Source organism: Rhinolophus sinicus, chromosome 15 (genome assembly GCF_057876585.1).
Source record: "Rhinolophus sinicus isolate RSI-liver-muscle chromosome 15, RSI-T2T, whole genome shotgun sequence".
NCBI lineage: Eukaryota > Metazoa > Chordata > Mammalia > Chiroptera > Rhinolophidae > Rhinolophus > Rhinolophus sinicus.
This window is the reverse complement of record NC_142515.1, coordinates 110,133,558-110,156,177: the sequence shown is the minus strand read 5'-3', so window position 1 is coordinate 110,156,177 and position 22,620 is coordinate 110,133,558. Positions and strand designations below refer to the sequence as shown.

Here is a 22,620-nt window from a genome sequence, read left to right as displayed (position 1 = left end):
GTCCTTCAGTGCCACTGATGGTTAAATCTTCAGCTTCTCCTCTTTATTAAGCCATGTTGCCTATGTATCCCCTTTATTTCCTTAAAAATGACAGTAATGGATTTTTAAAATATATACCATGCTTCCCCAAAAATAAGACCTAGCCAGACAATCAGCTCTAATGCGTCTTTTGGAGCAAAAATTAATATAAGACCCGGTCTTATTTTACTATAATATAAGACCAGGTCTAATATAATATAATATAATATAATATAATATAATATAATATAATATAATATAATAACGGGTCTTATATTAATTTTTGCTCCAAAAGGCGCATTAGAGCTGATTGTCCGGCTAGGTCTTATTTTCAGGGGAAAAACAGTAATTTAGGCTTAGAAGTTTGTAATATCTAGAATCATCTAGGAAGACTTAAGGGATCTGACCATTCATCCGTGTATTATCCAAAGGGCCTCTGTTGTGGCTTCCCCTAATTCCATGAGCCATATTATTACATGGTCTTCTAACATGGAAATCTAATATTATCTGTATATCACTTTAAAAAAATATCAGTAGACAATTTAATGTTTTTCCTTCAGTACAGTATTTTGTATGTTGGTAAATCAGGGGTTTGATAGTGAGTACACTGTGAGGTGTTGAACAAAGTCAGTTCACTGGGGCTTCAGCTCCTTAAAAGGGTTGGATGAAGCTCTGCTTAGGGGTGATTGAAGCCTCAGGTTGCCAAGAGGTGGATGACTAAGAGGCGGCCGTTTCGGATCAAGGGTAAAATTTTAATTGGATGATGAGCATTCTCAAAGGGCATATAGCAATTTTCTGAATTGCATAATCTAATGGTTTGAAATTTAGATTGAATTTGAATCTAATGGATTGAAATTTGGTGATGTCATCTCCCCATCTTTTAAAAGAGCATACATCGCTCTCTGTAATTATTTTGTGTATTATTTTTAATAACAGCAATAGGCCAATGCCAAGGGATAAGATGGTCAGGAAAGAAATAGGCCTCAGGAATGTGTGGAACAGCTTTGTCAGGGAGTTTCAGTCTTACGTAGTTGTGCTTTCTTGATACAATTCCTGGCAAAGTCTTCTATGTTTTCAAAGTCTCTTCCTCCTCCTTGTTCTCATTTCATTTCCTGTCCCACCTTTCTAAGAGGTTTACCTGTGTTAAAATGAACTGAGTTCAAATATAGTCCTTCCCAGATTACAACTTGTGAATTTCCCTCTTCTTTATTGGTTTTTAACAAAATATATGATGAAGACATAATAAACTCTCTGAGAATGTCCAACATTTGGTAGGTCATTACACTCAGAGGTTATAGAGCATAGGAATTGTGTCTGCTAATATTATGGAGAGGTAGAGAATTTGAGACATATTCAGTGAAAAGTAATCTGGGATTGATGTCTTAATTTTTGTGTGTATGATATTGTAGAAAGAACCCTTGACTAGGAGTTAAGAGACTTGAATCCTACCCCTGGTTTTGCTACTATCTTACTGTATAACTCTGAGCATGTTACTTAATTTTGGAGGGCATCGGGTTTCCCATCTGAAAAATGAGGATATCTGGTCAGATTACTTAGAAAATCCCTCATTTTCTGAAGTTCTATGGTTATTTTCTGAAAATGAAACTGAGAAAAAGTTTGACAATTAGTTTTGGTTTTTTTCCCATCATTTGTGTCCTCATCCCACTAGAAAGAGAGTCACACTACTTGTTTTGACATCTAAAATTCTTTAAAAACTTTTAGTCATTTATTTATTTTTCCTTTTGCGTTGGGAAACCTCTTTCCCCCAATAGATTCAGTTTTTCACATACCTCTGCTCGGCAAGTAGCATGGTGGAATAGAGAAAACCTGGCTTCATTGCCTACAGGCGGGGTGATTTTGGAACATTAAACTCTGATTCTTAGTTTCTGTATCTGTAAAACGGGAATAATAATTCCTTCCATCATCACACCAAGTGGTTTTGAAGAGTAAATGAGATCAAGCATGAGACGACCTAGCACATAGCAGCTATTTATCAAACATTAATTCTCGCACCCTACCTGCCACTTTCCTTTCCCCATTACATGATTCTGTTCTTTTTCACCTTTGATAGAGGAGACGGTGCAAGTGGGCCTCCTGGCACCCGGCTCCCCCACAGTATCTGTCGCTTCATGGATGCTGAACAATGCATAGATAGTGCATGCATGAATGAATTGAATAAGTCTTTTACAAAATCTTCAGTAAACTTGTAGGATAACCTTTCAAGGAAGTCTCCAGTTGAACTCAGAAGATATTAAGCTTTTTATTTAAAACAAAAGGAACACAAAAGTGAACAATTCAGTGACGTATAGTACATTCACAATGCTATACAATCTCCACCTCTATCTAGTTCCCAAATAAAGTCCTGCATCCATTAAGCAGTTTCCCCACATGCCCCACTCCCAGTCTTTGGCAACCACCAATCTGCTTTCTGTCTCTGTGGCTTCATCTGTTCTGGATATTCCATATAAATGGAATCATATAATATGTGAGCTTTCGTGTCTGGCTTCTTTCACTTAGCACAATGTTTTTGAGGTTCATCCGTGTTGTAACATATATCAGTACCTCATTCCTCTTTATAGCTGAATACTATTTCATTCTATGTATATCCCACAATTTGTTTAACCATTAATCTGCTGATGGACATTTGGGTTGTTTCCACCTTTTGGGCATTGTGACTAATGCTGCTGTGAACATGAGTATACATGTATTTGTTTGAGTGCCTGTTTTCAATTCTTTGGGGTATGTAGCCAGGTGTGGAATTGCTGGGTCATGTGGTAATTCTACGTTTGACTTTTTGAAGAACTGCAGAACAGTTTTCCACAGCAAATGAACCATTTTCCATTCCCACTAGCAGTGTATGAGGGTTCCAGTTTCTCCTCATCCTTCTCAACACTTTTTATTTTCTGTTTTGGTTTTTATACATGACTATATATATGTGGATAGATATAGCAATACATGTGGATATATATAGCATATAAGGCATATTATATATACAGAAGGTGCCAAAAAGATGTATATACATTTTTAAAAAGGAAAAATCTGTATTAAAATTACGCTGATGGTAACCACTTTGAGCATCTCTTGTAATTGCAGAAGTCAAACATGACTGGTATCCATCTTTTGTTATCGGTATATATTGAGTATTACAATTTTAATACAGTTTTTTCCTTTACTTAAATTGTGTATACATTTTTTTGGCACTCTCTGAGTGTGTGTGTGTGTGTGTGTATGCACACACACACATTGCTATTCTGGTGGTTGTGAAGTGGTACCTCATTGTGTTTTGATTTGCATTTTTGATGCACTTGTTAGCCATTTGTATATCATCTGTACTTTAAAGTAAGAGCCATGCAAGTACAGATGTAAGAGCTCCTTTGCTATCATTGGAAAAGAAGAGCCAGAAGCAGCCTCATTTGGAAGAGCTACTGGAAGAATCTTACTTTAATACAAATTAAACACCAGTGGCAGAATCATAAATATTTTTAAATATAGATTAGAAAGGACAGTCTCTTTGGATTATTATTTTTATAATCAAAATCAGAAGGGCTTGATATAGTATTTATGGAAAATGAGTATATTTCAACATTTTTCTGTTTCTCTGCTAGTTAATTTTGATAGCTACTGTTCTCCCTTTTATAAACACTGAGACTATCCCAAATTGTAATGACTGTAATTTTCTCAAACTTTGTATGCCTGTCGTTTATGCAATGCCACAAATAAACCAAATTTCTTAACTTTCTTTTTACCTCAGTGGATTATTTAGAAATCATATAAAGGAAAAAAAGCCACAGTCATTTTCTAGTTCTTGGTTATTATTATGGGGCATTGCAAGGTTAAGCTGGCATATAGCTTTAAAAGCAGAATTCAGTTACGTTCAGAAGAGCGAAAAAGTCACGGCTATTGAGTCTTCTTCTTCCAAATATACTGAACTGACTTCTGCTTTGCTTGCATATATATGATCAGATGAAGCGAGATTTAAAAACATGTGTGTGAGCCACTTATATTGGGGGAATAAAATAAGCCCATTTCTCTGGGTTCTGAAGTTGTACCAGTCAAATTAAGCCTTTTCTCTGCAGATGCAATGAGTATCTCTCATCAGATATTATAGTCAACAAAACAAATGTGTCATAAAAGCATCTTCCTTGGACTTTGTTCTTTGATTGAAAAACTCCTTTGTACCTCCGTGAACAATACTACATTTATTAACCCTGGAAGACCAAAGATGGCTAATGCAACACAAGAATCTGTGGCTTTTAAAATATCTATTATTATGTGTGAGGCATACAAACTCCTCCTTGAAACTGATCTTCTGCAGGCAGTGATTAAAGTTTTCCATTTGGACCCCTGTCATGCTGCTGGGCTGTACAGATGAGGACTCTGGCCCTTCCTTTTCAGTGTTCCCTTGCTCAGTCTCCCCTACTTCAGAATGAAATGTAATATCTTAAGCTAACAGAGCCCAGGGAGACTAATCATTGGTTCCCTTTGTCCCCTGATACCGCAGCCCCGCCCCCTTGGCTTGTGCTGACAAGCTGTTTATATTTTTGTAAGGGCCACTCTTTAACTCGGCAGCCTGAGGACTATAATGGGCCCAATTGTCTGCGGGCTGCAGAGAGCTGAGTCCCCACACCCGAGGAGCCTGGGGCCCGACTCTGATGCACAAGAATGGCTGTTACGGAACAGGGGTAAGGACCCTCCTGAGTGTGTAACGATGCTTCTTCTGGGCTGGCTGGGCACTGTTTGGTAGTTGTGATTCAGTGGCTGGGTTTTTCCTGGTTTTAATTTTTTGCCTGCTGAAGACAGCACAAGAAGATCGGTTCTCTAGGATTTGCTGACAAAGCTCATAGCAATCCCCATCAACCCAGGCATGAAAGGAGCAGGGAAGCAAAAAATTGGGAGAGGGGTGCAATTTGGTGCCAGATTTAATACCAAAGCAATATGGGAGCGGCAGCGCTTAGGGCTACAACAGTGATGTGAAAATCAAAGGCTGTTTCATTTTCTAACTTAACTGTGCACACTCAGGAGTTTAGCTCTCTGCTTCTAGTATGTGGTTTCTGTAAGCCAGCTGTTCGCCGATGTAACTCAGTTGACCCCTTTTGAGAGGGTCTAATATCTGCTGGTATTTTCAAAGGGCAGACTAAAGTAGCTCATATGTCATAAATCGTTCTATTCAGAAATGTGGGAACGGTTTAGAGTGGGCAGGCTGTAAAGTTTTACTGCCCCATAAAAGTGCTCCAAGAGCTCTGTGGCCCTCTGCAGTGGGGCTCAGGAATGAAAGAACAGCCCCAGGCGATTAGAGCATTTATCCTTGACTACCCAAGAGAGAAGGCAGCAGAGCCAGAGGGCACCACGTCAGATGGAAGTGAAACCTGAAATAGGCTTAGCCAGCCCATCTGCGGTTCTTTCTGGTTTCTGGCATGTGAATGATTGAGGGCGGAAAACTGTTCAGGCACCAATCTGTGGGACCTGATTTCATCGTCTCGATGCCCCATTTGGTGCCAAGTAAGACACCTCTCATAGCGCAGAGGGACAGATGAAGCAAGAGAGGGGACATGCTGTCACTTGGCCCATAAGTGGGAGGGCGAAGGGATGGAACAGCTACAGCCCTGGGAATTGCTTTGAAAATTCCTGCCTTCTGCTGAACAGAAAAATCACCTATGGCAGCTTTGATCAGAGAATTTTGCCTTTTCCTTTCTGATGACCCTCATGGTGTGAAGTCAGTGAACTCACAGTCTGTTTGATATGGACAAGAGCCTGAAGAGGTGTGGTTTAATTTTTAGATAGAGTGGAAGGTGAATCGTAGGACTTTAATACTTTTAGTGCCTTATTAAATCTCCTAATCCCCAGAATTTGTATCTATTCTCTAAATACAGCATATTTAAAGCCAACATGCTTTGGGAACTTCTGGAGGAATGAAATCAGATGCAACGGTTATTTTTTAAGTGAATTTGACTGAAAGCAGCATGAATGTTTCAGTACAGTGTATGAAAACACCAGGGGGTTTCTAAGTGAGGCCATGGTCTCCCCCCCCTCCCCCGTGGTCTGAGAGCCTGGGGAAAGACGGGGGTGGGAGGGTGGGTTGGATGAGTTGCCCCATGGGGTGGTCTTGTTAAGGAACAGAACTTTTGACTCTGCCAGGGCTGCCCCAGGTCGGGGGAGGCTCAGCAAGGAAAGTTGGCATGTGCGTCATTCCGCCTGAGGCCTCACAAATCCTGGCTTCGGGTCGGTGCATTCTTACATTCCGCGCCCAATGTGAACTCCAAGGTGATGGCAAGATGAGAAAGAACAACGAAGAGGCCTGTTGAGAGAGAGGAGGGCTGAATTCCAGGAGACCCCACCAGGCACAAAGAGCTTTTGCCTGACTTCTTTTATCAGAATGGTGGGCATGCCAGGTTCCTGGAATTCCAGACTATTTTAGATACAGAATTTACAGCATATTTGTGGATACAGAATTTACATAAACTAATGTGAAAATAGGAGATTTACAATAAAAAGTAATATTCTCCTAGAGCTTTTAAATATTGAGGACTGTTCTCATTGGCTTATGAAACCAAAGGAATAGACATGGATGGATGAAATACTATGACAATGACAAACACTGAAAGTAATAATAGCTATCATTTATTGAGCACCAATTGTATGCCAGGCCTTTACATGTATTGTCTCACTTAGTCCTCAATAACCCCTTTGATGTAAGTACTGTTGTCCTCATTTTACAGAGAAGGGAACTGGGGCACAGAGAGGTTAAGTGACTTGCACAAAGTCACACCTAGTAAGTGACCTGAAATGTGAACCATTAGGAAGGTATACAGTACATAACTTTGTGTTATGAAATTAGGATTTCCTGATAAATATAGTTGGCATTCATATTTATAGCTTTTCAAGAATCCATCCAGGCACTGCCACCAAAATGTGATCTCCTGCAGGAAGCTAATTGGCAGCTAAGAAGGAAAGCCAAGAACCACTTCCTTTAAATGGGTGAGAGTGCCAAAGCATAACAGCTTTGCTCCAGTGAGCCCAACGCCAGGAAGGGCCTGCGGAGAGGATGTGTCTGGGTCCTGGCCCTGCCACACTGGTGGGCCCCATGCTATATGGTGACCCATCAAAAAACCTGGAAGGTGAATCGGAAAGAGACTGGGATTGCATCCCCTGGGAGCCATTTAGATATGCATCATGTCACCTCAAGTCGCACCTGCTGAGAACACTATCCCTTATCACACCTGCAGTCCTATTCAGCTTTTCGAGGAGCACATTTTGTGCTATGTAGGTCTTTAACCACCAGGTGTATTTGCCGACCCTTAGCGTGCACTTTTTAGTACCATACCTGACAATGACACAGGGAATGGCACACTTCACATTTTGCAGCTGTTGTGCAAATAAAACTTCCGTGTAATTCCTCAAACGGTGGATTCTAGAAACCACAAGGAGCCAAAGGGCCAACCTCTGACTTTGCAAACATTAGATAAGCTTCTTGACACCAGTCTCTGGAACTAAGTTGGAAAATGCACTTTCTCATTAAGGGCTGTGTAGGAAGAAGATATTTCAATCTGTAGCTCCCTCAAAACCTCAGTAGAAACCCATTCAGAGCAGGCAGTTTCCAATGTGTGTTATTTGATGTGTTAAAAAGCTAAATATATACTGAGATCCCACCAGGGACCCCTCCAACGACAGAGTTCTTACTGGGTGCATTTCCTTTCTCCCTCTGGTTTGGCTTCTCAGATCTTCCCCGAAGTGCAGAACACAGAATTGAAACTGAATTTTGAATCTGTAACCTGGCTTCAGAACTATGTACCACAAAGAGCACTTGTGTGCTCTCCAAGACCGTTTCAAATCTGTGGAGTTTCACAAAATATTCCTGGTTGCAAGGCTGGGTGATTTAATTTTAAATACAGAAGCTTTTGCTGAGGAGCCTCTGTTGGCTACAGAAGTCCTGAGAAATCTGTGAAGGTCGGCTCCTCCCATGGCCCTTGAGTGCTTCGCGGGCAATAACTTCATTTCCAGAATGGCCAGGAGAGCCGAATCCCTTTGATATGTCACTGGGGACCCAGCCACAAGAGCCAGGCCTCTCAGGATATAGGATTCTTGACCAGTGCCCCTCACTGGATGATTCTATTAAGATCACTTTTAACAAGAAAACAGTAGCAATCAGTGATTTCTTAGAAATGTGGCCCCTTTAAATATACCCTCAGCGAGGATAGGTATTGTGTTTTCTGGGTCCTCCCTGTGTTCTGGGCACGCTGGGGATAAAGCATAAATACTAATTAATGCCAGTCCATTACGAAAAGAAAATAGAAGGACACCTGTAAGGTAGCAGCAACCCTCCAAGCCCCAGAAGCCTTGTTGGAACTGTGTGACAAGGAAAGACAGTGACAAGGCCTGAAAAAAGCAGCTCTCTTCCCACACTCAACACATGCCATGAACTGAGGGGTGCCATTGTCTGAGCTGTCACTGCAGGGCTGGGTGGGGGCAATGGCCCCCGCCCAACCTTTCCCATCGCTACCCAGGGGTATTCAGGGCATACTGGCCTCCAGCGTGAGGCTGTCTGTTTCTCACAGGCCGTGCCGACCAGGGCTCCACTGCTGCCATCTGCACACAGACCTGGTGATGTTTTAAGCTTCTGGGTGTGGCTTTTGAGGAGCCGAGTCCTTGGGGTAGGGGACCTGCTGATAGTGAAGGGGCCTGAGGTCCGGGTGGAATAGGGCTGGGTGAAGAAGGGCGTGGCGACCACTCATCCTTGTCCTTTCCAGGAAATTGGGGTCACTGGGTCAGAGAAACATCCCAATACCGGCCGGGTTTCCAAGGCGGGTTGTAAAGCTGCTGCTTGAGGACAGAAACCACACCCAGCGTGTGTCCACACCCCCACCCAGAGCTTTAGGAGCGGGGTAGGGTCACATCAGAGTTGCTCCCAGTTATCACACATCTGCACATCTCCTCCCCCAAGTGGACGTAAATCCATCTTCTCCATTCCCTGTCTCTTAGTCTCTGAAAAGCCCAAAGGGTGGGGGGTGGGGGCAGCAGGCAGGAAAAAGAAAAGAGCTGGACAGCTGGGGACTGGAGATCAGGAAAACCACCCCAGCTCCTTTCTCTCAGCGGGACTTGTTTGTTGCTGGGGTGGGAGGTTTTGTTTGGGGGCCTTTCAATTTTTCCTTTTAATCAAAGCAATCCGTTCCGGTGCTGCCAGTGGAACAACTCTTTCCACTTCCTTTACATGGTCATTGTGCCTTTAGCATCCGGGCCTAGGCTTGTATCTCTAATGCCTTCTGTTAATTCCAAGGGGAATATACGTTTTGGTCCATTCTCCTTCTCCTCCCAGGGCACGCACTTTCTTAGCCAAGGACTGGGGAGTTTCATGTGGTGATATGCCACCAGGCAATCAGGCAATAATACTGAAACTGCAAACAGAGAAACCAACCCCGATAAAGCACCAATAGTATGGCAGGGACTGTTCTAAGTGCTTTATGTATATGAGCCAGTTAACCCTTTGAGATAGGTATTATTATTCTCTATTTTCAGGTGAGTAAACTGATGCTCAGGGAGTAAAGAAAATTGTCCACGGTCACACAGCTGGTCAGGGGCAGGCTGGCATTCAGGCTTCAGGGCCTGCATTTTTAACCACTGTGTGGTGCATTATATTCTTTTGTATAGATGCACAAGAGTGTATGTGTTCATTCCCACGTTTCTGGTCATTTAACTTCTTTCAAATTTTTTCCCATTATAAATAATGCAGTGGTGAATGTTTTTGTAATAAAAGCTAATAATTCTTAGCATTTGCTGAATGGCTAATTGTGATAGGCACTGTTTCAGGTTCATTATACATTGTAATTCATTTAATCTTTGTACAATTATTTAACAGATGGGGAAGCTGAGGCACAGAGGAGCTGGTTATATATTTTGTGCCAAATCTCACAGTTAAGAAGCGGCAGAGCTATCTCAGAGCTGCTGCTCTTAGATGCTGTCAACCACGTCTCTGATATTGCTTTGGGAAAGATGTTCAAACTGGAATTACTAAAGCATCAGAGATACATTTTTGAAGGATCTGGATACATATCACAAAATGACTTTCCAGTAACACTGGATGGTTGTACTAGTTTGTATTGGTGTGAGCACTGTGTAATTGATTAAGGAATCTGGAAGTTGGAGAAGCCCCTGGTAAATGGACTTGTCCCTCTAGCCCTAGGGCAGTGTATCCATGAGCCCTTTTAGCTTCTGTGGGCTGATCGGGGCGCTTGCTACCATAAATAATATTGTTGTTATGAAAAACATAGATCTAGCTCCAAACTACATTTGGGAGGGGCCATCTGGGTTGCTGGTAATGTCCTCTTTCTTGATCTGGATGGTGTGTACCCTGTTGTGGATCGTTCATTGAACTGTTGCCTTAGGACTTGTGTTTTTTTTTTAAATTTATACTAATTAAAAGTTTATGTATTCTTAAAAACTATGTATCAAGTGTGTGTGTGTGTGTGTGTGTGTGTGTGTGTGTGTGTATTTTGGAAGTTGGATACAGAATATATAGAAATCTAGTGTAAAGAATAAGAAAATGACTCAGTGGTCTCCATATTTTCTCCACATGTTGGATGAAAGGAGATTTTGAAAGAAACACATTCACGATTCCTTTCTTTTTTCATCTCTAATGCAAGAATTGAAGAGACATTAAATCACAATAGTACTAAGAAATACAGTTCTTAAAAAATTCCTTTACCTAGTTTTATTGTTTTCATTTCTTCCAAGTAAGGGTTTTTTTTGTTTGTTTGAAACTTCAAAAGCATGACACATATTTAAAATATGTAGAGTTACGATGACCGAGTTTTTGGCAAGGACTTGAGAACAATAATGAAGGCCTCAGGGGTAGTTTTTCTCTTTCTCTCTTGGCTTTCCAGTGTGTTCTTCCTGCATATTTGGTTTTGAATCGTGTGCGGTGCTGTGAGATGGCCTGATGCCTGTGTTGAGTGACGTCCTGAGAAACTCAGGAGCACCTTTCCATGGCTAATGGATCAGCCGAAGATGATCATAGGTCATCATTTCAAGAAAATATAAGAAAGTCTGCTCTTACTCTAATGGCAGCCAGTAGCAATCTCCTCGTCACTCTCCCAATGGTTTTGGAATATTATTTTAGGGCTTATTTGCCTCTGCTGACCTTATAGTCGATCTAAAATTAATTGTTTAGCCCCATTCAGTTTCTTAATTCCTGGATTCCAGTCGTAATTTTTATCAGTTTTCATTCCTCTGCCACACAGGACTTAAGTGGCTGCAGAATTAGAGGGCATTTTATACCTTTTATGATGAGACAAAAGGAGGCATGTTTCTCAATTCGTCTTCATTTCTACCCCAAAAGGTCTCAACCTGAGATTCTGTGACTTCTTTGTTTGATGTATTAATATTCCTTTGTTTAAACGGACTTTCTTCCATTTCTTCCTAACATCTTACCATTACCTCTGTATTAGTCAACTCAGGCTGCCATGCAAAACACCACAGACTGAGGGGCTTAAAAAACAAATTTATTTTCTCATGGTTCTGAAGGCTGGATGTCCAAGATCGAGGTGGCTGTCTGGTTGAGTTCTGATAAGAGCTCTCTTTCTGGTTTGCAGACAGTGTTTTCTCACTGTGTCTTCACAGGGCCTTTTCACGGTGCATGCAAGTGGAGAGAGAGAAAGCTCTGGTGTCCCTTCCTCTTCCTATAAAGACGCTAATCCTATTGGATTAGGGCCCCATCCTTATGACCTCATTTAACCTTAATTACTTTTCTGAAGGGCCTATCTCCAAATACCCCCAACCTGGGGGTTAGGGTTTCAACATATGAATTTGAGAGGAAGACATATTCAGTCCATAACGTTACCACAATCAATAGAGTCGTCCCCCTTACCTGTGGGAAATACAGTCCAAGACCCCCAGTGGATGCCTGAAACCTCATAAAGTACTGAGCCTTACATATACTATGTTTTTTCCTATATATACATACCCATGATAAAGTTTAATTTATAAATAGGCACAGTAGGAGATTAACAACAATAACTAATGATAAAATAGAACAATTTTAACAATATATGTAATAAAAGTTATGTGCATGTACGCTCTCTCAAAATACTTTGTTGTACTGTATTCACCCTTCTTGTGATAACGTGAGATGATACAATGCCTACATGATGAGATAAAGTAAGGTGGAAATTTTCCACTTAATATTTTGAACTGTGGTTGGCCGCAGGTAACCAAAGCAGCGGAAAGCAAAACTGGATCACAGGGGACCACTGTACAACTAAAATTAACCTTTTTTTCCATTTCAAAGTCGCTTTTACTCTCCTAGTGTATCTGTTAAATGACATTTCATTTTTTTAATTTGTAAAGTATTTCTGGGTTCCTGCTAACTGCATTATGGGAACCCAGATGCGAAAAAAACACAGAATTATTGAAAGACAATATGTAGGCTCATGTTGACTCCTCAGGAGTTTACAAAGTAAAGAAGGAGGTACGTTGAATGCACAAATAACCAGACTACCTGGGAGAGTGGAAGCACTGCAAATACAGTGTGCTGTGGGATTCAGAGGGAGATTATCCTCATGTAAGAGCCACCATCTGAGCTGTGTAATCAGAGACAGGCAGGATTTGGACTGGGGAAGATGTAGAAAAGACCACACCAGGCTCAGCAGGAACAGATACCATGAAAGCAGGAAAGTGCAGTTCTGTTGAGACACGGGAAGTCAATTGGTGGACACCATGGTGTTTAATGTTCTGGCGTAGGAGGAGGTTAGGGTCTAATATCAGCACTTAAAAAAGAGTCACAGTGACTAAGTGTCCCTTGACAACCTGGCAATATTGCCTTTCAATAATTCTGATACCACCAGTTCTCCCTCCAGGGTTACAAAAGGCCACAGTTCTTTTGAGCCAAATGAAGTAGTTGGTTGTGTTTAGGGGCCATGTTGTGGCAAAGAGAGAGAGAGAAAAGGGGGAAGGGAGGGAGGGAGGGAAGGAGGAAGGAAAATGAATGAATGATAACATAACTTTAAAAACATAAGCTCACACTTACTATGGCAGGATGCTCACACAATGATAGCCATGGGAGAACCAAGCTTGACAGAATTGCAGATTCTCTCCAAGTTCCCCAAAGATAAATGGACAACGAATATAAACTGGCGACTTACAGGAGATGTTAATGGAAATGATATTTTTAAATGTTTCATATCACTAGTGATCAAATAAATACAACATTTAAGAACCCTGAGTTACTATTTTCTTCTTACCAGATTAGCAAATATTTTAAAATATAACTGTTGGTGAAGGTGTGTCTCTCAATCTCATACGTTGCTAAGGGGAACGTAAATTGGTGCAACCTTTCTGAAAGTAATTGTGCAATGTTTTGCTCTCTTGAGAGCCCTAGAAATGTTAATACACCTTGATGTGATAATTTCATTTACAGGAATCTATGCTGAGACTATAGAGGTGTGAAGAAAAGATTTGTGTTTAGCAATGTCATTGAAGTTTTATTTATAATAATTGAAAATTTAGAAACAATATAAATACAAGCACTATGGCAATTGGTTGCATAAATTATATATCAATGGAATATTCTTCAGTTGTTTAAAAATGTGTTTTCAAATGATTTTATAGACATAAAATGCATATTATATGATATGTGTTTAAAAATCAGGTTTCAAAATTATGTGCGTAGTAAAAATATGCATGAGGAAAAAGTAGAGACAATAAATGGTAATGTCATTTATGCATTTAGTCATATTGCAAATATTTATGAAGCATATTGTATATCTGGCAACGTATATACTGTAGGTAGTGGGTCTATAGGTGATTTCTATTCTATTCTTTATACTTCACTAGGTTTTCCAAATTTTCTAGACTATTTCATTGCTTTTTACGTAAAATATCCTTTCCATCTTTTAGGGCGCAAGCCTACCCTCCCATAATGTCTTTCCTAGTTACTCTGCTAGGAAGTGAGAAGTGATCTCTCACTTTCCTGTGACTCTTTCAAACTGGTCTTATCATATGTGGTCTTGAAATGCAGCCACTTGTACATGTGACTTTCTTCCCAACTAGTTTGGGAGCTACGAGAACACAGATGATGGTTTAGAGGTTCTAAGTTTCTAGGCAAAAGCTTAGTTCTTTTTCCTTACCTTCTCCATAAAGCCTTTCTCACTGTTTGGAAAAGTGGGTGATTTCTTCTTCCCTTGAATCCTCAAAACAGGGTTTATGCCTCTTTTATTAGGGGTCCATTGTGCTTTTGGAGTATAGTTAATGGTGTTTGTCTTACTCCTCCCCACCCCCCGCATTCATCATCCAAATCCTTATTACAGGAAACAAATCTTGTTTCTTTTTGTGTTCAGAGTGGTGCCTCGCATTAAGTGTGTGCTCAGCAAACATGGCGGGGGTGGGGTGGCGGGTTATGACTGAATAAACACAGGCTATTTCCTGCTGTTTCCAACAGCTGCTTTTTATTTAGCTCCTAATCTGAAGAGTTTAAGATTGTTTCACAGGTACAGGAGCAAGGAGGTGGGAGAAGCAAACCTACAAAGACTAAACAGAACCAAAGCACTGATCAGTGGCAGTTCTGAAGCCTAACCCACCAGAAAAGTCTGCCAGGAAATGCATTCACTTTAGACTTGTGATTCCTCCAATAATACTCTTTCGCTCCTCTCTGGGTCCTGAGACGTTTACCTGTGACACTTTTTTTGACCATTTTAGGGACTCCTAGAGATTAATCCCCCAAAGAATTCCGTTCTTCCAGTCTCAAGTTGAACACCATAGATTTGCCCTGCACCCCAACTTCAGGCCCTAACCCTCCAAATGTGTCCATTAAGAGAAAGTTTAAAATTAAGGACTGCATAAATATTATTTTAGAATAAAAAAATAAAATTAAATAGGGCACAAGATTCAATTCAATTTAGCATGTACTTACTGTGCTCCAAGGGTTTGCAAGGCCTTGTCCTGGGCACTGAAGATGATGCAAAGATTAAATCGGACATTGATCTCATTGATAAGATCCTGTATGGCTCTGACACTACCGAGGAGAGGGATGAGCGCGGAGTGGGAGGAGTTGGAGAGAGGGAGGGCATTGCGGGTGAGTGCCAAGGTGCTGGGTCAGGACTGGATAGAGGTGAGACATAAGTGGGAGGGCTGGTGGTAGTTGTGCTCCTAATTGTGTTAGTGGCAGCCATTGATACGTTGGGTCTGTGCCCAGGAAATGTAAGGTGTAGATAGGATTCAGATAGATGAGGAAAAGCTTTAGGAAAAAAAAATCCTAAGGCAATGTTGAGTAGAAGATAGCATACGAGACAGCTTGTTATAGAAAAAAAAAAGGAAAAAGGCGGTATTTAACAGAACCCAGTGCATCTGTCAGTGTTCTTAGCTACTGACATCAGAAAACTACTCTAGTGAGTTTGAGCATAAAAGGAATTTATTGAAGACTATGATGAAACCATCAAGAAAGTGAAAGGACAACTTACCGAATGAGAGAAAATATTTTCAAATCATATGTCTGCTAAGGGACTTGTATCTAGAATATAAAAGTTCAACAAAAAAAGATAAATTTAAAAAGACAATTAATAATGGTCAAATGGTGGTTGCACAACAAAGTGAATGTACTTAATGCCACTGAACCGTACACTTAAAATGGTTAAAAAGGTAAATTTTATGTTATGCATATTTAACCATAATTAAAAAAAAAATTTTTTTAATGGGCAAAAAATTTCAATAGACATTTCTTCAAAGAAGACACACAAGTGGCCAGTAACCACAGGAAAAGTTATTCACCATTATTAGTCATCAGGGAAATTCAAATCAAAACCACAATGAAATACCACTTCGTACTCACTAGGAAATTAGAACCCTCAGACATTGCTACTGGTAGTGTAAAATGATGTTTAACTCCTTTGGAAAATAGTCTGGCAGTTCCTCAAAATGTTAAATATAGAATTACCATATGACCCCGCAATTCTACTCCTGGGTACATACCCAAGAGAAATGCAAATGTATGTCCACACAAAAAATTGTACACAAATGTTCACAGCAGCATTATTCATACTAGCCAAAAAGTGGAAACAATCCACAGGTCCATAAACTAACGAATGGATAAGCAAAATGTGGTGTACCCATATAATGGAATATTATTTGTCAATAAAAATGAATGAAGTACTGATACATGCTACAATACAGATAAACCTTAAAAAAAATTTGCTAAGTGAAAGAAGCCGGACACAAAAGGCCCATATTGTATGATTAAATTTATATGAAATGTCTAGAATAAGCAAATCCATAGAGACAGAAAGTGGATTAGTGGTTGCCAGGGCCTGAGAGGAGCGGGGAATGGGGAATGACTCCTAGTGTATAGGACGTGTCTTTTGGGGATGATGCAAATGTTATGGAATGATGTAGATAGTGGTGATGGCTGCACAAGGTTGTGAATATATATACTAAAACCCAGTGAATTATACACTTCATAGGGACGAATTTCATAGTATGTGATTTATATCTCAATAAAACTGTTATATTTTTTAAAAAGAACATTAAATGGCTCAGAGGATCTCTAAGAAATCCGGAGAATCAGTCTCAGAGGCTACTCAGCGAAGAACAATGCTTAAATTATACCACCAGATGGTTCCAGAAGGAGCCCTCGTACTGCTCCTCTGAGCACAGGTACTAGAAACACTCCTTTGGACAGCTATTAGGACCTTTGCCCCTGCTGGCCCTGAGGGGCCATACCTCTCCCCTGGGCTCTACCACCTCACAGAAAATGGCTTCTCTAGAATCTTCTTTCTCATCTTGCTTTCATGCAAACTGAAGTCTAGTGTCCCTCCACCCAATTGCCAGAGGCTTGGTCATAGTTTCAAGCCCTAACTGCAACGGAGGCCGAGAAAGCAGGTTATGGCTTGGGTGGCAAGACTCAAACAAATGTCCACTATTCCATATTTCTCTCAATGGCTGTGCCTGGACAATGGATTTCAAGTCATAAAATGTTGGAGCTAAGTGAACCTTTGAAGTTCATCTATTGGTCTGACCACTGCATCTACCGACTGTCACTCTACCAAAGACGGTGGGCAATTTCTGGCTTTATCTTGTCTGACTTTTTAACATTGGCCATCTTAATCACTCCTAATTAAACATTTATCTTCCCTATTTGTGGGCCACACCTCATGTACCTTTCTAATAATTTTTCTCTGTGTCCATCCAGAGCTGCTCTCTTTGCCCACATAAATCTGGTATTTCTCCTCATATCATATTTAATCCTGCTCTTAATAATGAAATTCATGTGTGACTGTTATGGATTGAATTCTGTACCCCCCACCATCAAATTCATATGTTGAAGTCCTAACCACCACCTCAGAATGTGAGCTTATATGGAAATATGGTAATTTCCAAATAGGACATGGAAATAAGGGCAGATGTAATTAGTTAAAATCAGATCATCTTGGAGTAGGGGGGGGGCCCTAATTCAGAATGACTGGTATCCTCACAGAAAGGGGAAATTTAGACACAAGACACTCAGGGAGAACGCCATGTGAAGACTGGGGTTATGTTGCCACAAGCCAAGAAACTACCAGAAGCTACTAGGAGAGAATCCTGGAACAGAGTCCTCTCTTGTGCCGTCAGAGGGAGCATGTCCTGTTGACACATTGATCTTGCACGTCCAGCCTCCAGAACTGTGAGACAATCCATTTCTGTTGTTTCAGTCACTCCATTTGCAGTGCTTTGTTAGGACAACCCTAGCAAACTAAATGAGTTTTTCTCTACTCCTATATTTGCCTTCTACTTATAAGTGGACAACTGGCCCTTTTCAGCTCTGTCAGCCCCAAGTGAGATAGCCAGCCCACAGTGCCCCAAATACTTTACAGATCCATGTGGCTGTCTCGCCTGCTGGGACATTTGCATTTGGATGTCTCACAGAAGCCATAGGCTCAACATCTAAACTCAGCTCCTCATTTTCTGGTCTCACTTGCTCCTCCTCCTTCATTTTTCTCTTGGTGAATGGTACCCTCCATCCACCTTGCTGCCCATGTCAGAACCTGGGTGATAGCCTGCAGCTCCCTCCCCATCCTTGTTACCAGGCACCAAATCCTAAAGATTCCACCTCTCACATTTTTGGAGTCTGTCCAATCTATTCCAGCCCCACCTCCACTCCCTTCCTAGGCATCTGCCTTCCATAGGACTTCCACAGTAATCTTTCTGAAACGCAAATCTGATTCAAACACTTATCTGCTTGAAATCCTTCCGCGGGTCCCCAGAACTTCCAAACAAAAGTCAAATCCCAGAGTTTAGCATGTAAGACCTTTGTGGTCTGACTCCCTGCCATCCTCAATAATCTCATGACTCAACTTTACTCCTCCTACCTGCTTTCTGCAGGCCATTCAGAGGTTCAGATCTTTCTTCATTTTACCTGATGTCTGGTCAGTCTTCAAAACTCAAATGCAGCCTACTCTGGGAAGCCTGCCTTGATTTCCAGCATGCTTTAAAACTTGCTTCTATGTTCCTGTAACCCTCTGGGCATACATTCTACACTAGCGATTTCACAATGCTCTGAAATTGTTGGTCTCACTCCCCTCCCCTTTTCTCACCACCCTCCCCATTAGTTAAGGCACTTGAGGCTAGAGATTTCAGCCTGTTTCCAACTTTCTATTCTCAGCTTAGTGCCAGGCAAATAGGAGGCACTCATGAATGTTTCTAGAAGGTAGGAAGGAAAGAAGGAAGGAAGGGGGGTAAGGGGGAGAGTCCCTACCCCAACCTACCCTGTTTCCCAAAAAATATGACCTAACTGGACAATCAGCTCTAATGCGTTTTTTGGAGCAAAAATTAATATAAGACCCTGTCTTATATTATACCCGGTATTATATTGTATTATATTATATTATAATGATATATTATATAAGACCCAGTCTTATATAAGAGCCGGTCTTATTTTACTATAAGACCGGGTCTTATAAAATATAATATAATATAATATAAGACTGGGTTAAGACCCTAAGAGACAGTAATTTCTCTTCATTTTTGGTGCTGATTGTGTCATCGTTGACTCATTTGTCAGAATTAAAGTAAATGCAGAGATTTTTCTCCATCTCTCACATTCAGTAGTTGTGACTGCTTTTAATAGTGAGCTCTCCTGTAATGGATGCTGGCCCTTTTCAGCTCTCTCGGCCCATCCAATTCAAGTCACTTCCCCTACAGGGACAGAGTTTGCATCTGTGTTTACAGGGCTGGCAAGGAGGACGTGCTCTCAGGAGTAGACCTGAAAACTGAGCCAAGCCTCACCCCCCCACCCCCCCACCCCCCCACCCCCTGCCCGGCTGCGATTGGCCCTTCCTAGAGGCTGGCTGCAGGAGCCTTTAGTCATCGCGCTGGGAAATCTTTCTGGAATTGGGCACCAACTTGCGTGTTGTTCTCGTGCTTCGTGCGACGATTCGCTGCCGGGCCGGGTTGGGAATGCTGCGCGCGCGAGAGCTGGGTAACATGTAATCCAGGATTTGCCTCTGCCTCGCGGCGTATGGAAAACAGAATGGAAGTGACTAACCAGAAAGCCTTCTGGAACCAAGGACTCCGAGATAAGGCCCTTTCGAATGCAGCCAGGGGGCAGCTTTTCCTCCGCTGGTCGGTTGTCACTACTTCAGCTTAGTGCTTAGAAGCTGCTGCGGGCGATAAAGCAGTGTCACCTTCAGATACCACCCGACGCAGGAAGGACCACAGCTGCGGGGAGCAGAAGGAGGTGCGCGGGAGAGCCATCAACGCCTGGTTTGCCTGCCCGGCGTGTGCGCGAGCACCCCCGGCCTGGCTGGGGGCTCAGCCGCGCCGGAGGCGGAGCCGCTCGCTGCCCCCTCCTGCCTGCGCGCCTTTTATCTGCCGAGCAAGTCGCCGTCACGCAGTAAGTCAGCGCTCGGGCTGCGGTGCTGGGGCTGAGCACGAGTACCGCCGCCAGCGAGCCCTGCCCACCTGGAACCTTACCTCTGCGCAAGGTCCAGGAGGGCTGAGGTGTGCGGCCAGCCTGCAAAGACGCCACTTCCGGATCCCGGCGCGGTTGGTCGCAGCCCGCCTGGCCGGTGGTGGCAGGAGCCTGCAGGCACTGTCCGCTGCGGTTGCGGAAGTGCTCAACCTTGACTTTGCATCGCTCCCAGGCCGGGCCGGCGGAGGTCTCCCGGGGGACCAGGGCCCTCTCCCATTCCTGAAATACGCGCAGAGCTTCGGAAGGAAAGCTTTTAGCGTCATTTTGCACTGAGGAAGGGAAAAAAAGATACTCTGCAATCTTAAAGCAGTAACTTTAATAATTTTTTGAAACTGTGTTTCCTCCTCCTCCCCCACCCCTTCTCTTAAATGTTGGCCGTTTCCCTAAAACTACTCGACTAAATGTCCTTCCTATTATCTTCCACTCTTATCCTCCGCTCAAGTTCTGGCTTATTAGAGGTGGGAGATGTTGCTTTTCGGATCCTGTCAGGGATCTCGTTGATAAACGTATTCTGAAAGAATACGTGCCTCATGTTGATTTGTCGGCAAGCTTCTGACAAATCAGGTAAAAGGCTGGGGGTGGGAGGAGAAGGTTTGTCACGTGAAATGCCTGTGAGAGTCAACGCATTCTGTGAATCCCAAAGTCGTTCCCACCTGTATATAATCCACCACCGTAGACGCAGGGTTCCTTCTTCACCCCGTCCCTCTTCTGAGAAATCACCAGCCTCAATTTACGAAACAGAGACAGCTTTAGATTCAAATGGTTTTAAAATAGTTCATTATAAAGAACTTATAATTCTAGACACCCAAAGGTTAGGTTAGCCCTTAGGGTGGGAGGTTGTGGCTGTTCCTGTGACAGTATGCACACCAGTGCCCTTTTTGTTTAAATTAGTTTCAGCTGTACAGAGCAACATAATAGATATTTACACCCCTCACAAAGTGATAACACTCTCCCCCAAACCAATGCCTTTTTTACTAAAACACTTTTTAGCCTATTGTCTTCTAAAAAATGGAGATTAACTTTTACATCAATACCAGGCATGCCAAAAAAGTGTATACACATGACTTGTATCCATCTTTTGTTATCGGTGTATATTATTACCATTTTAATACAGTTTTTTCCTTTCTTAAAATGTGTATGCATTTTTTTGGTGCCGAGAATATAATTATGGGCTTCTTGCATGAAACTTGCATTTCCGTGTTCCTTGTCCAGGAGGTGGGAGGAGGTGTGCGCAGTTCACTGCCTCCCAGCTCCACTCGACCTCTAGCCTCAGATTTCTATTTGACTTCATCCTTGGCAAACCTATTACTTGCCCTTCAGCTGAAAGCAACAAAAGAGCAGGAATGATTCAGATCGGAAGCATTTGATTCAATTCTTTATGACACACTTTACATTACACGCATCTTCAAATTTAGGTGCCTGTAGCAATTAAAGATCAATTAAAAAAAACAAACAAAGCCACCTCCCTCCTCCCTTACGGTGAATGTGGATTTGGTTGAGTTAGGCAAGGCTAATGAAATGTCTTCGGGGTAAGAGGATTCAGCCATGTTCTGGACTGGGTACAGAAGGGTTAACAATAGATCTCCCCTCGTATTTGCACATTGTTTTCCCTGTAACCTCCCTTTTTCTTTCTACCCTTTTCTATACTATGCCAGGTAGGTATATGCCATGACTCTTACTTTGGATCATGGGATGTAGGACACTACCTTGACAGTGTCCCCTTATCGGTATTCTCAGGACATTTTTCCAATTACTGCTTTTATTTTCCTGGAAAAGTTCTATGTCTATTAAATCCTCCAGTGAAAATTCCATTGTATCTTTCGAAATGAAATGTGGCACTTACACCTTGAATTATTTTTCTTGCATCATTATTTTAATATTGACTTGCATGGTTTCCTGATTGGTCAGCTTGTTATTTCGACTTCATATTGAAACACAAGTGGAAGGAACTTCTCATGAGGTAATGAAAACAAATGGGTCAGGGAGTCTCTTTGAGAATCGACAGCCTACACTCTGACCTTTTCTTTGATTTGCCTTTGTGTTAAATTCTGTCCTTTGAATTTCTGTCCACTGGCTACTCTGGAAAGAAGCTGGATATTCTTACTTTGAGGCTCAGGAGCGATCTGTTTATTTGGCCTTTTCTGAGAAGCAGTAACTCACCACCTCTCCAAGTGCGGCTTGGTGCCAATTTTCCTGTCCAGTGGCCATAGCCCAATCGGATAATACAGGAATGTGCAAGGAACCTTTGAAAATGCCATCCAGAAATCTGGGGAGATAACATTATTAGAACTTTCTCCTTCTCTCACCACTCTACTAAAAATGACACTGTTTGGTTTACACCAAGTCCACCTTGGATGACAAATTCCTAAAAGGCAGTTTTAGCTTGATTTGTACAGGCGCTAAAGGTTTATGCTGGCAGGTGCTGGCAAGATACTTTTGATGCTGCTGATGAAACAGCTCGGAACCGTGACGTTTTCCTTCTGGGTTTCGTGAGAAACTACATTCCAGGATGTCTGCTTGAGAGCCCTCTGAGACTGTTATCTTAAAAGCCTTGAGTCAAGGTTGAGTTACTATCATACTCCATCACCAACATTATTTCTTATGCTCTATGTATTAGACTTGAAATCTGACCTGCTGGTTGGCAGGTCTGAAAGAGTCCCTGTAAGTCACCTGTGAGT

The 22,620-nt window shown here is 41.9% G+C and overlaps 1 protein-coding gene across 11 annotated transcripts in view; it reads left to right on the top strand.

Annotated features, from left to right (window-relative positions):
• Positions 1 to 22,620, top strand: part of TRIM2 (tripartite motif containing 2) — a 134,071-nt gene that overhangs the window by 23,764 nt on the left and 87,687 nt on the right. For 3 of the 11 annotated variants that reach the window (XM_074338431.2, XM_074338424.2, XM_019722519.3), the window contains exon 1: positions 4,551 to 4,700. The exons of 2 other annotated variants lie outside the window; for them this stretch is intronic. In XM_074338431.2, the coding sequence (XP_074194532.2) occupies positions 4,671 to 4,700 (30 nt within the window). In that variant the 5' untranslated portion in view covers positions 4,551 to 4,670. Of the gene's footprint in view, positions 1 to 4,546; positions 4,701 to 19,345; positions 19,865 to 22,620 lie in introns of those variants that run through there. 6 more of the 11 variants (XM_074338425.2, XM_019722527.3, XM_019722488.3 and 3 more) reach the window with 4 other exon arrangements.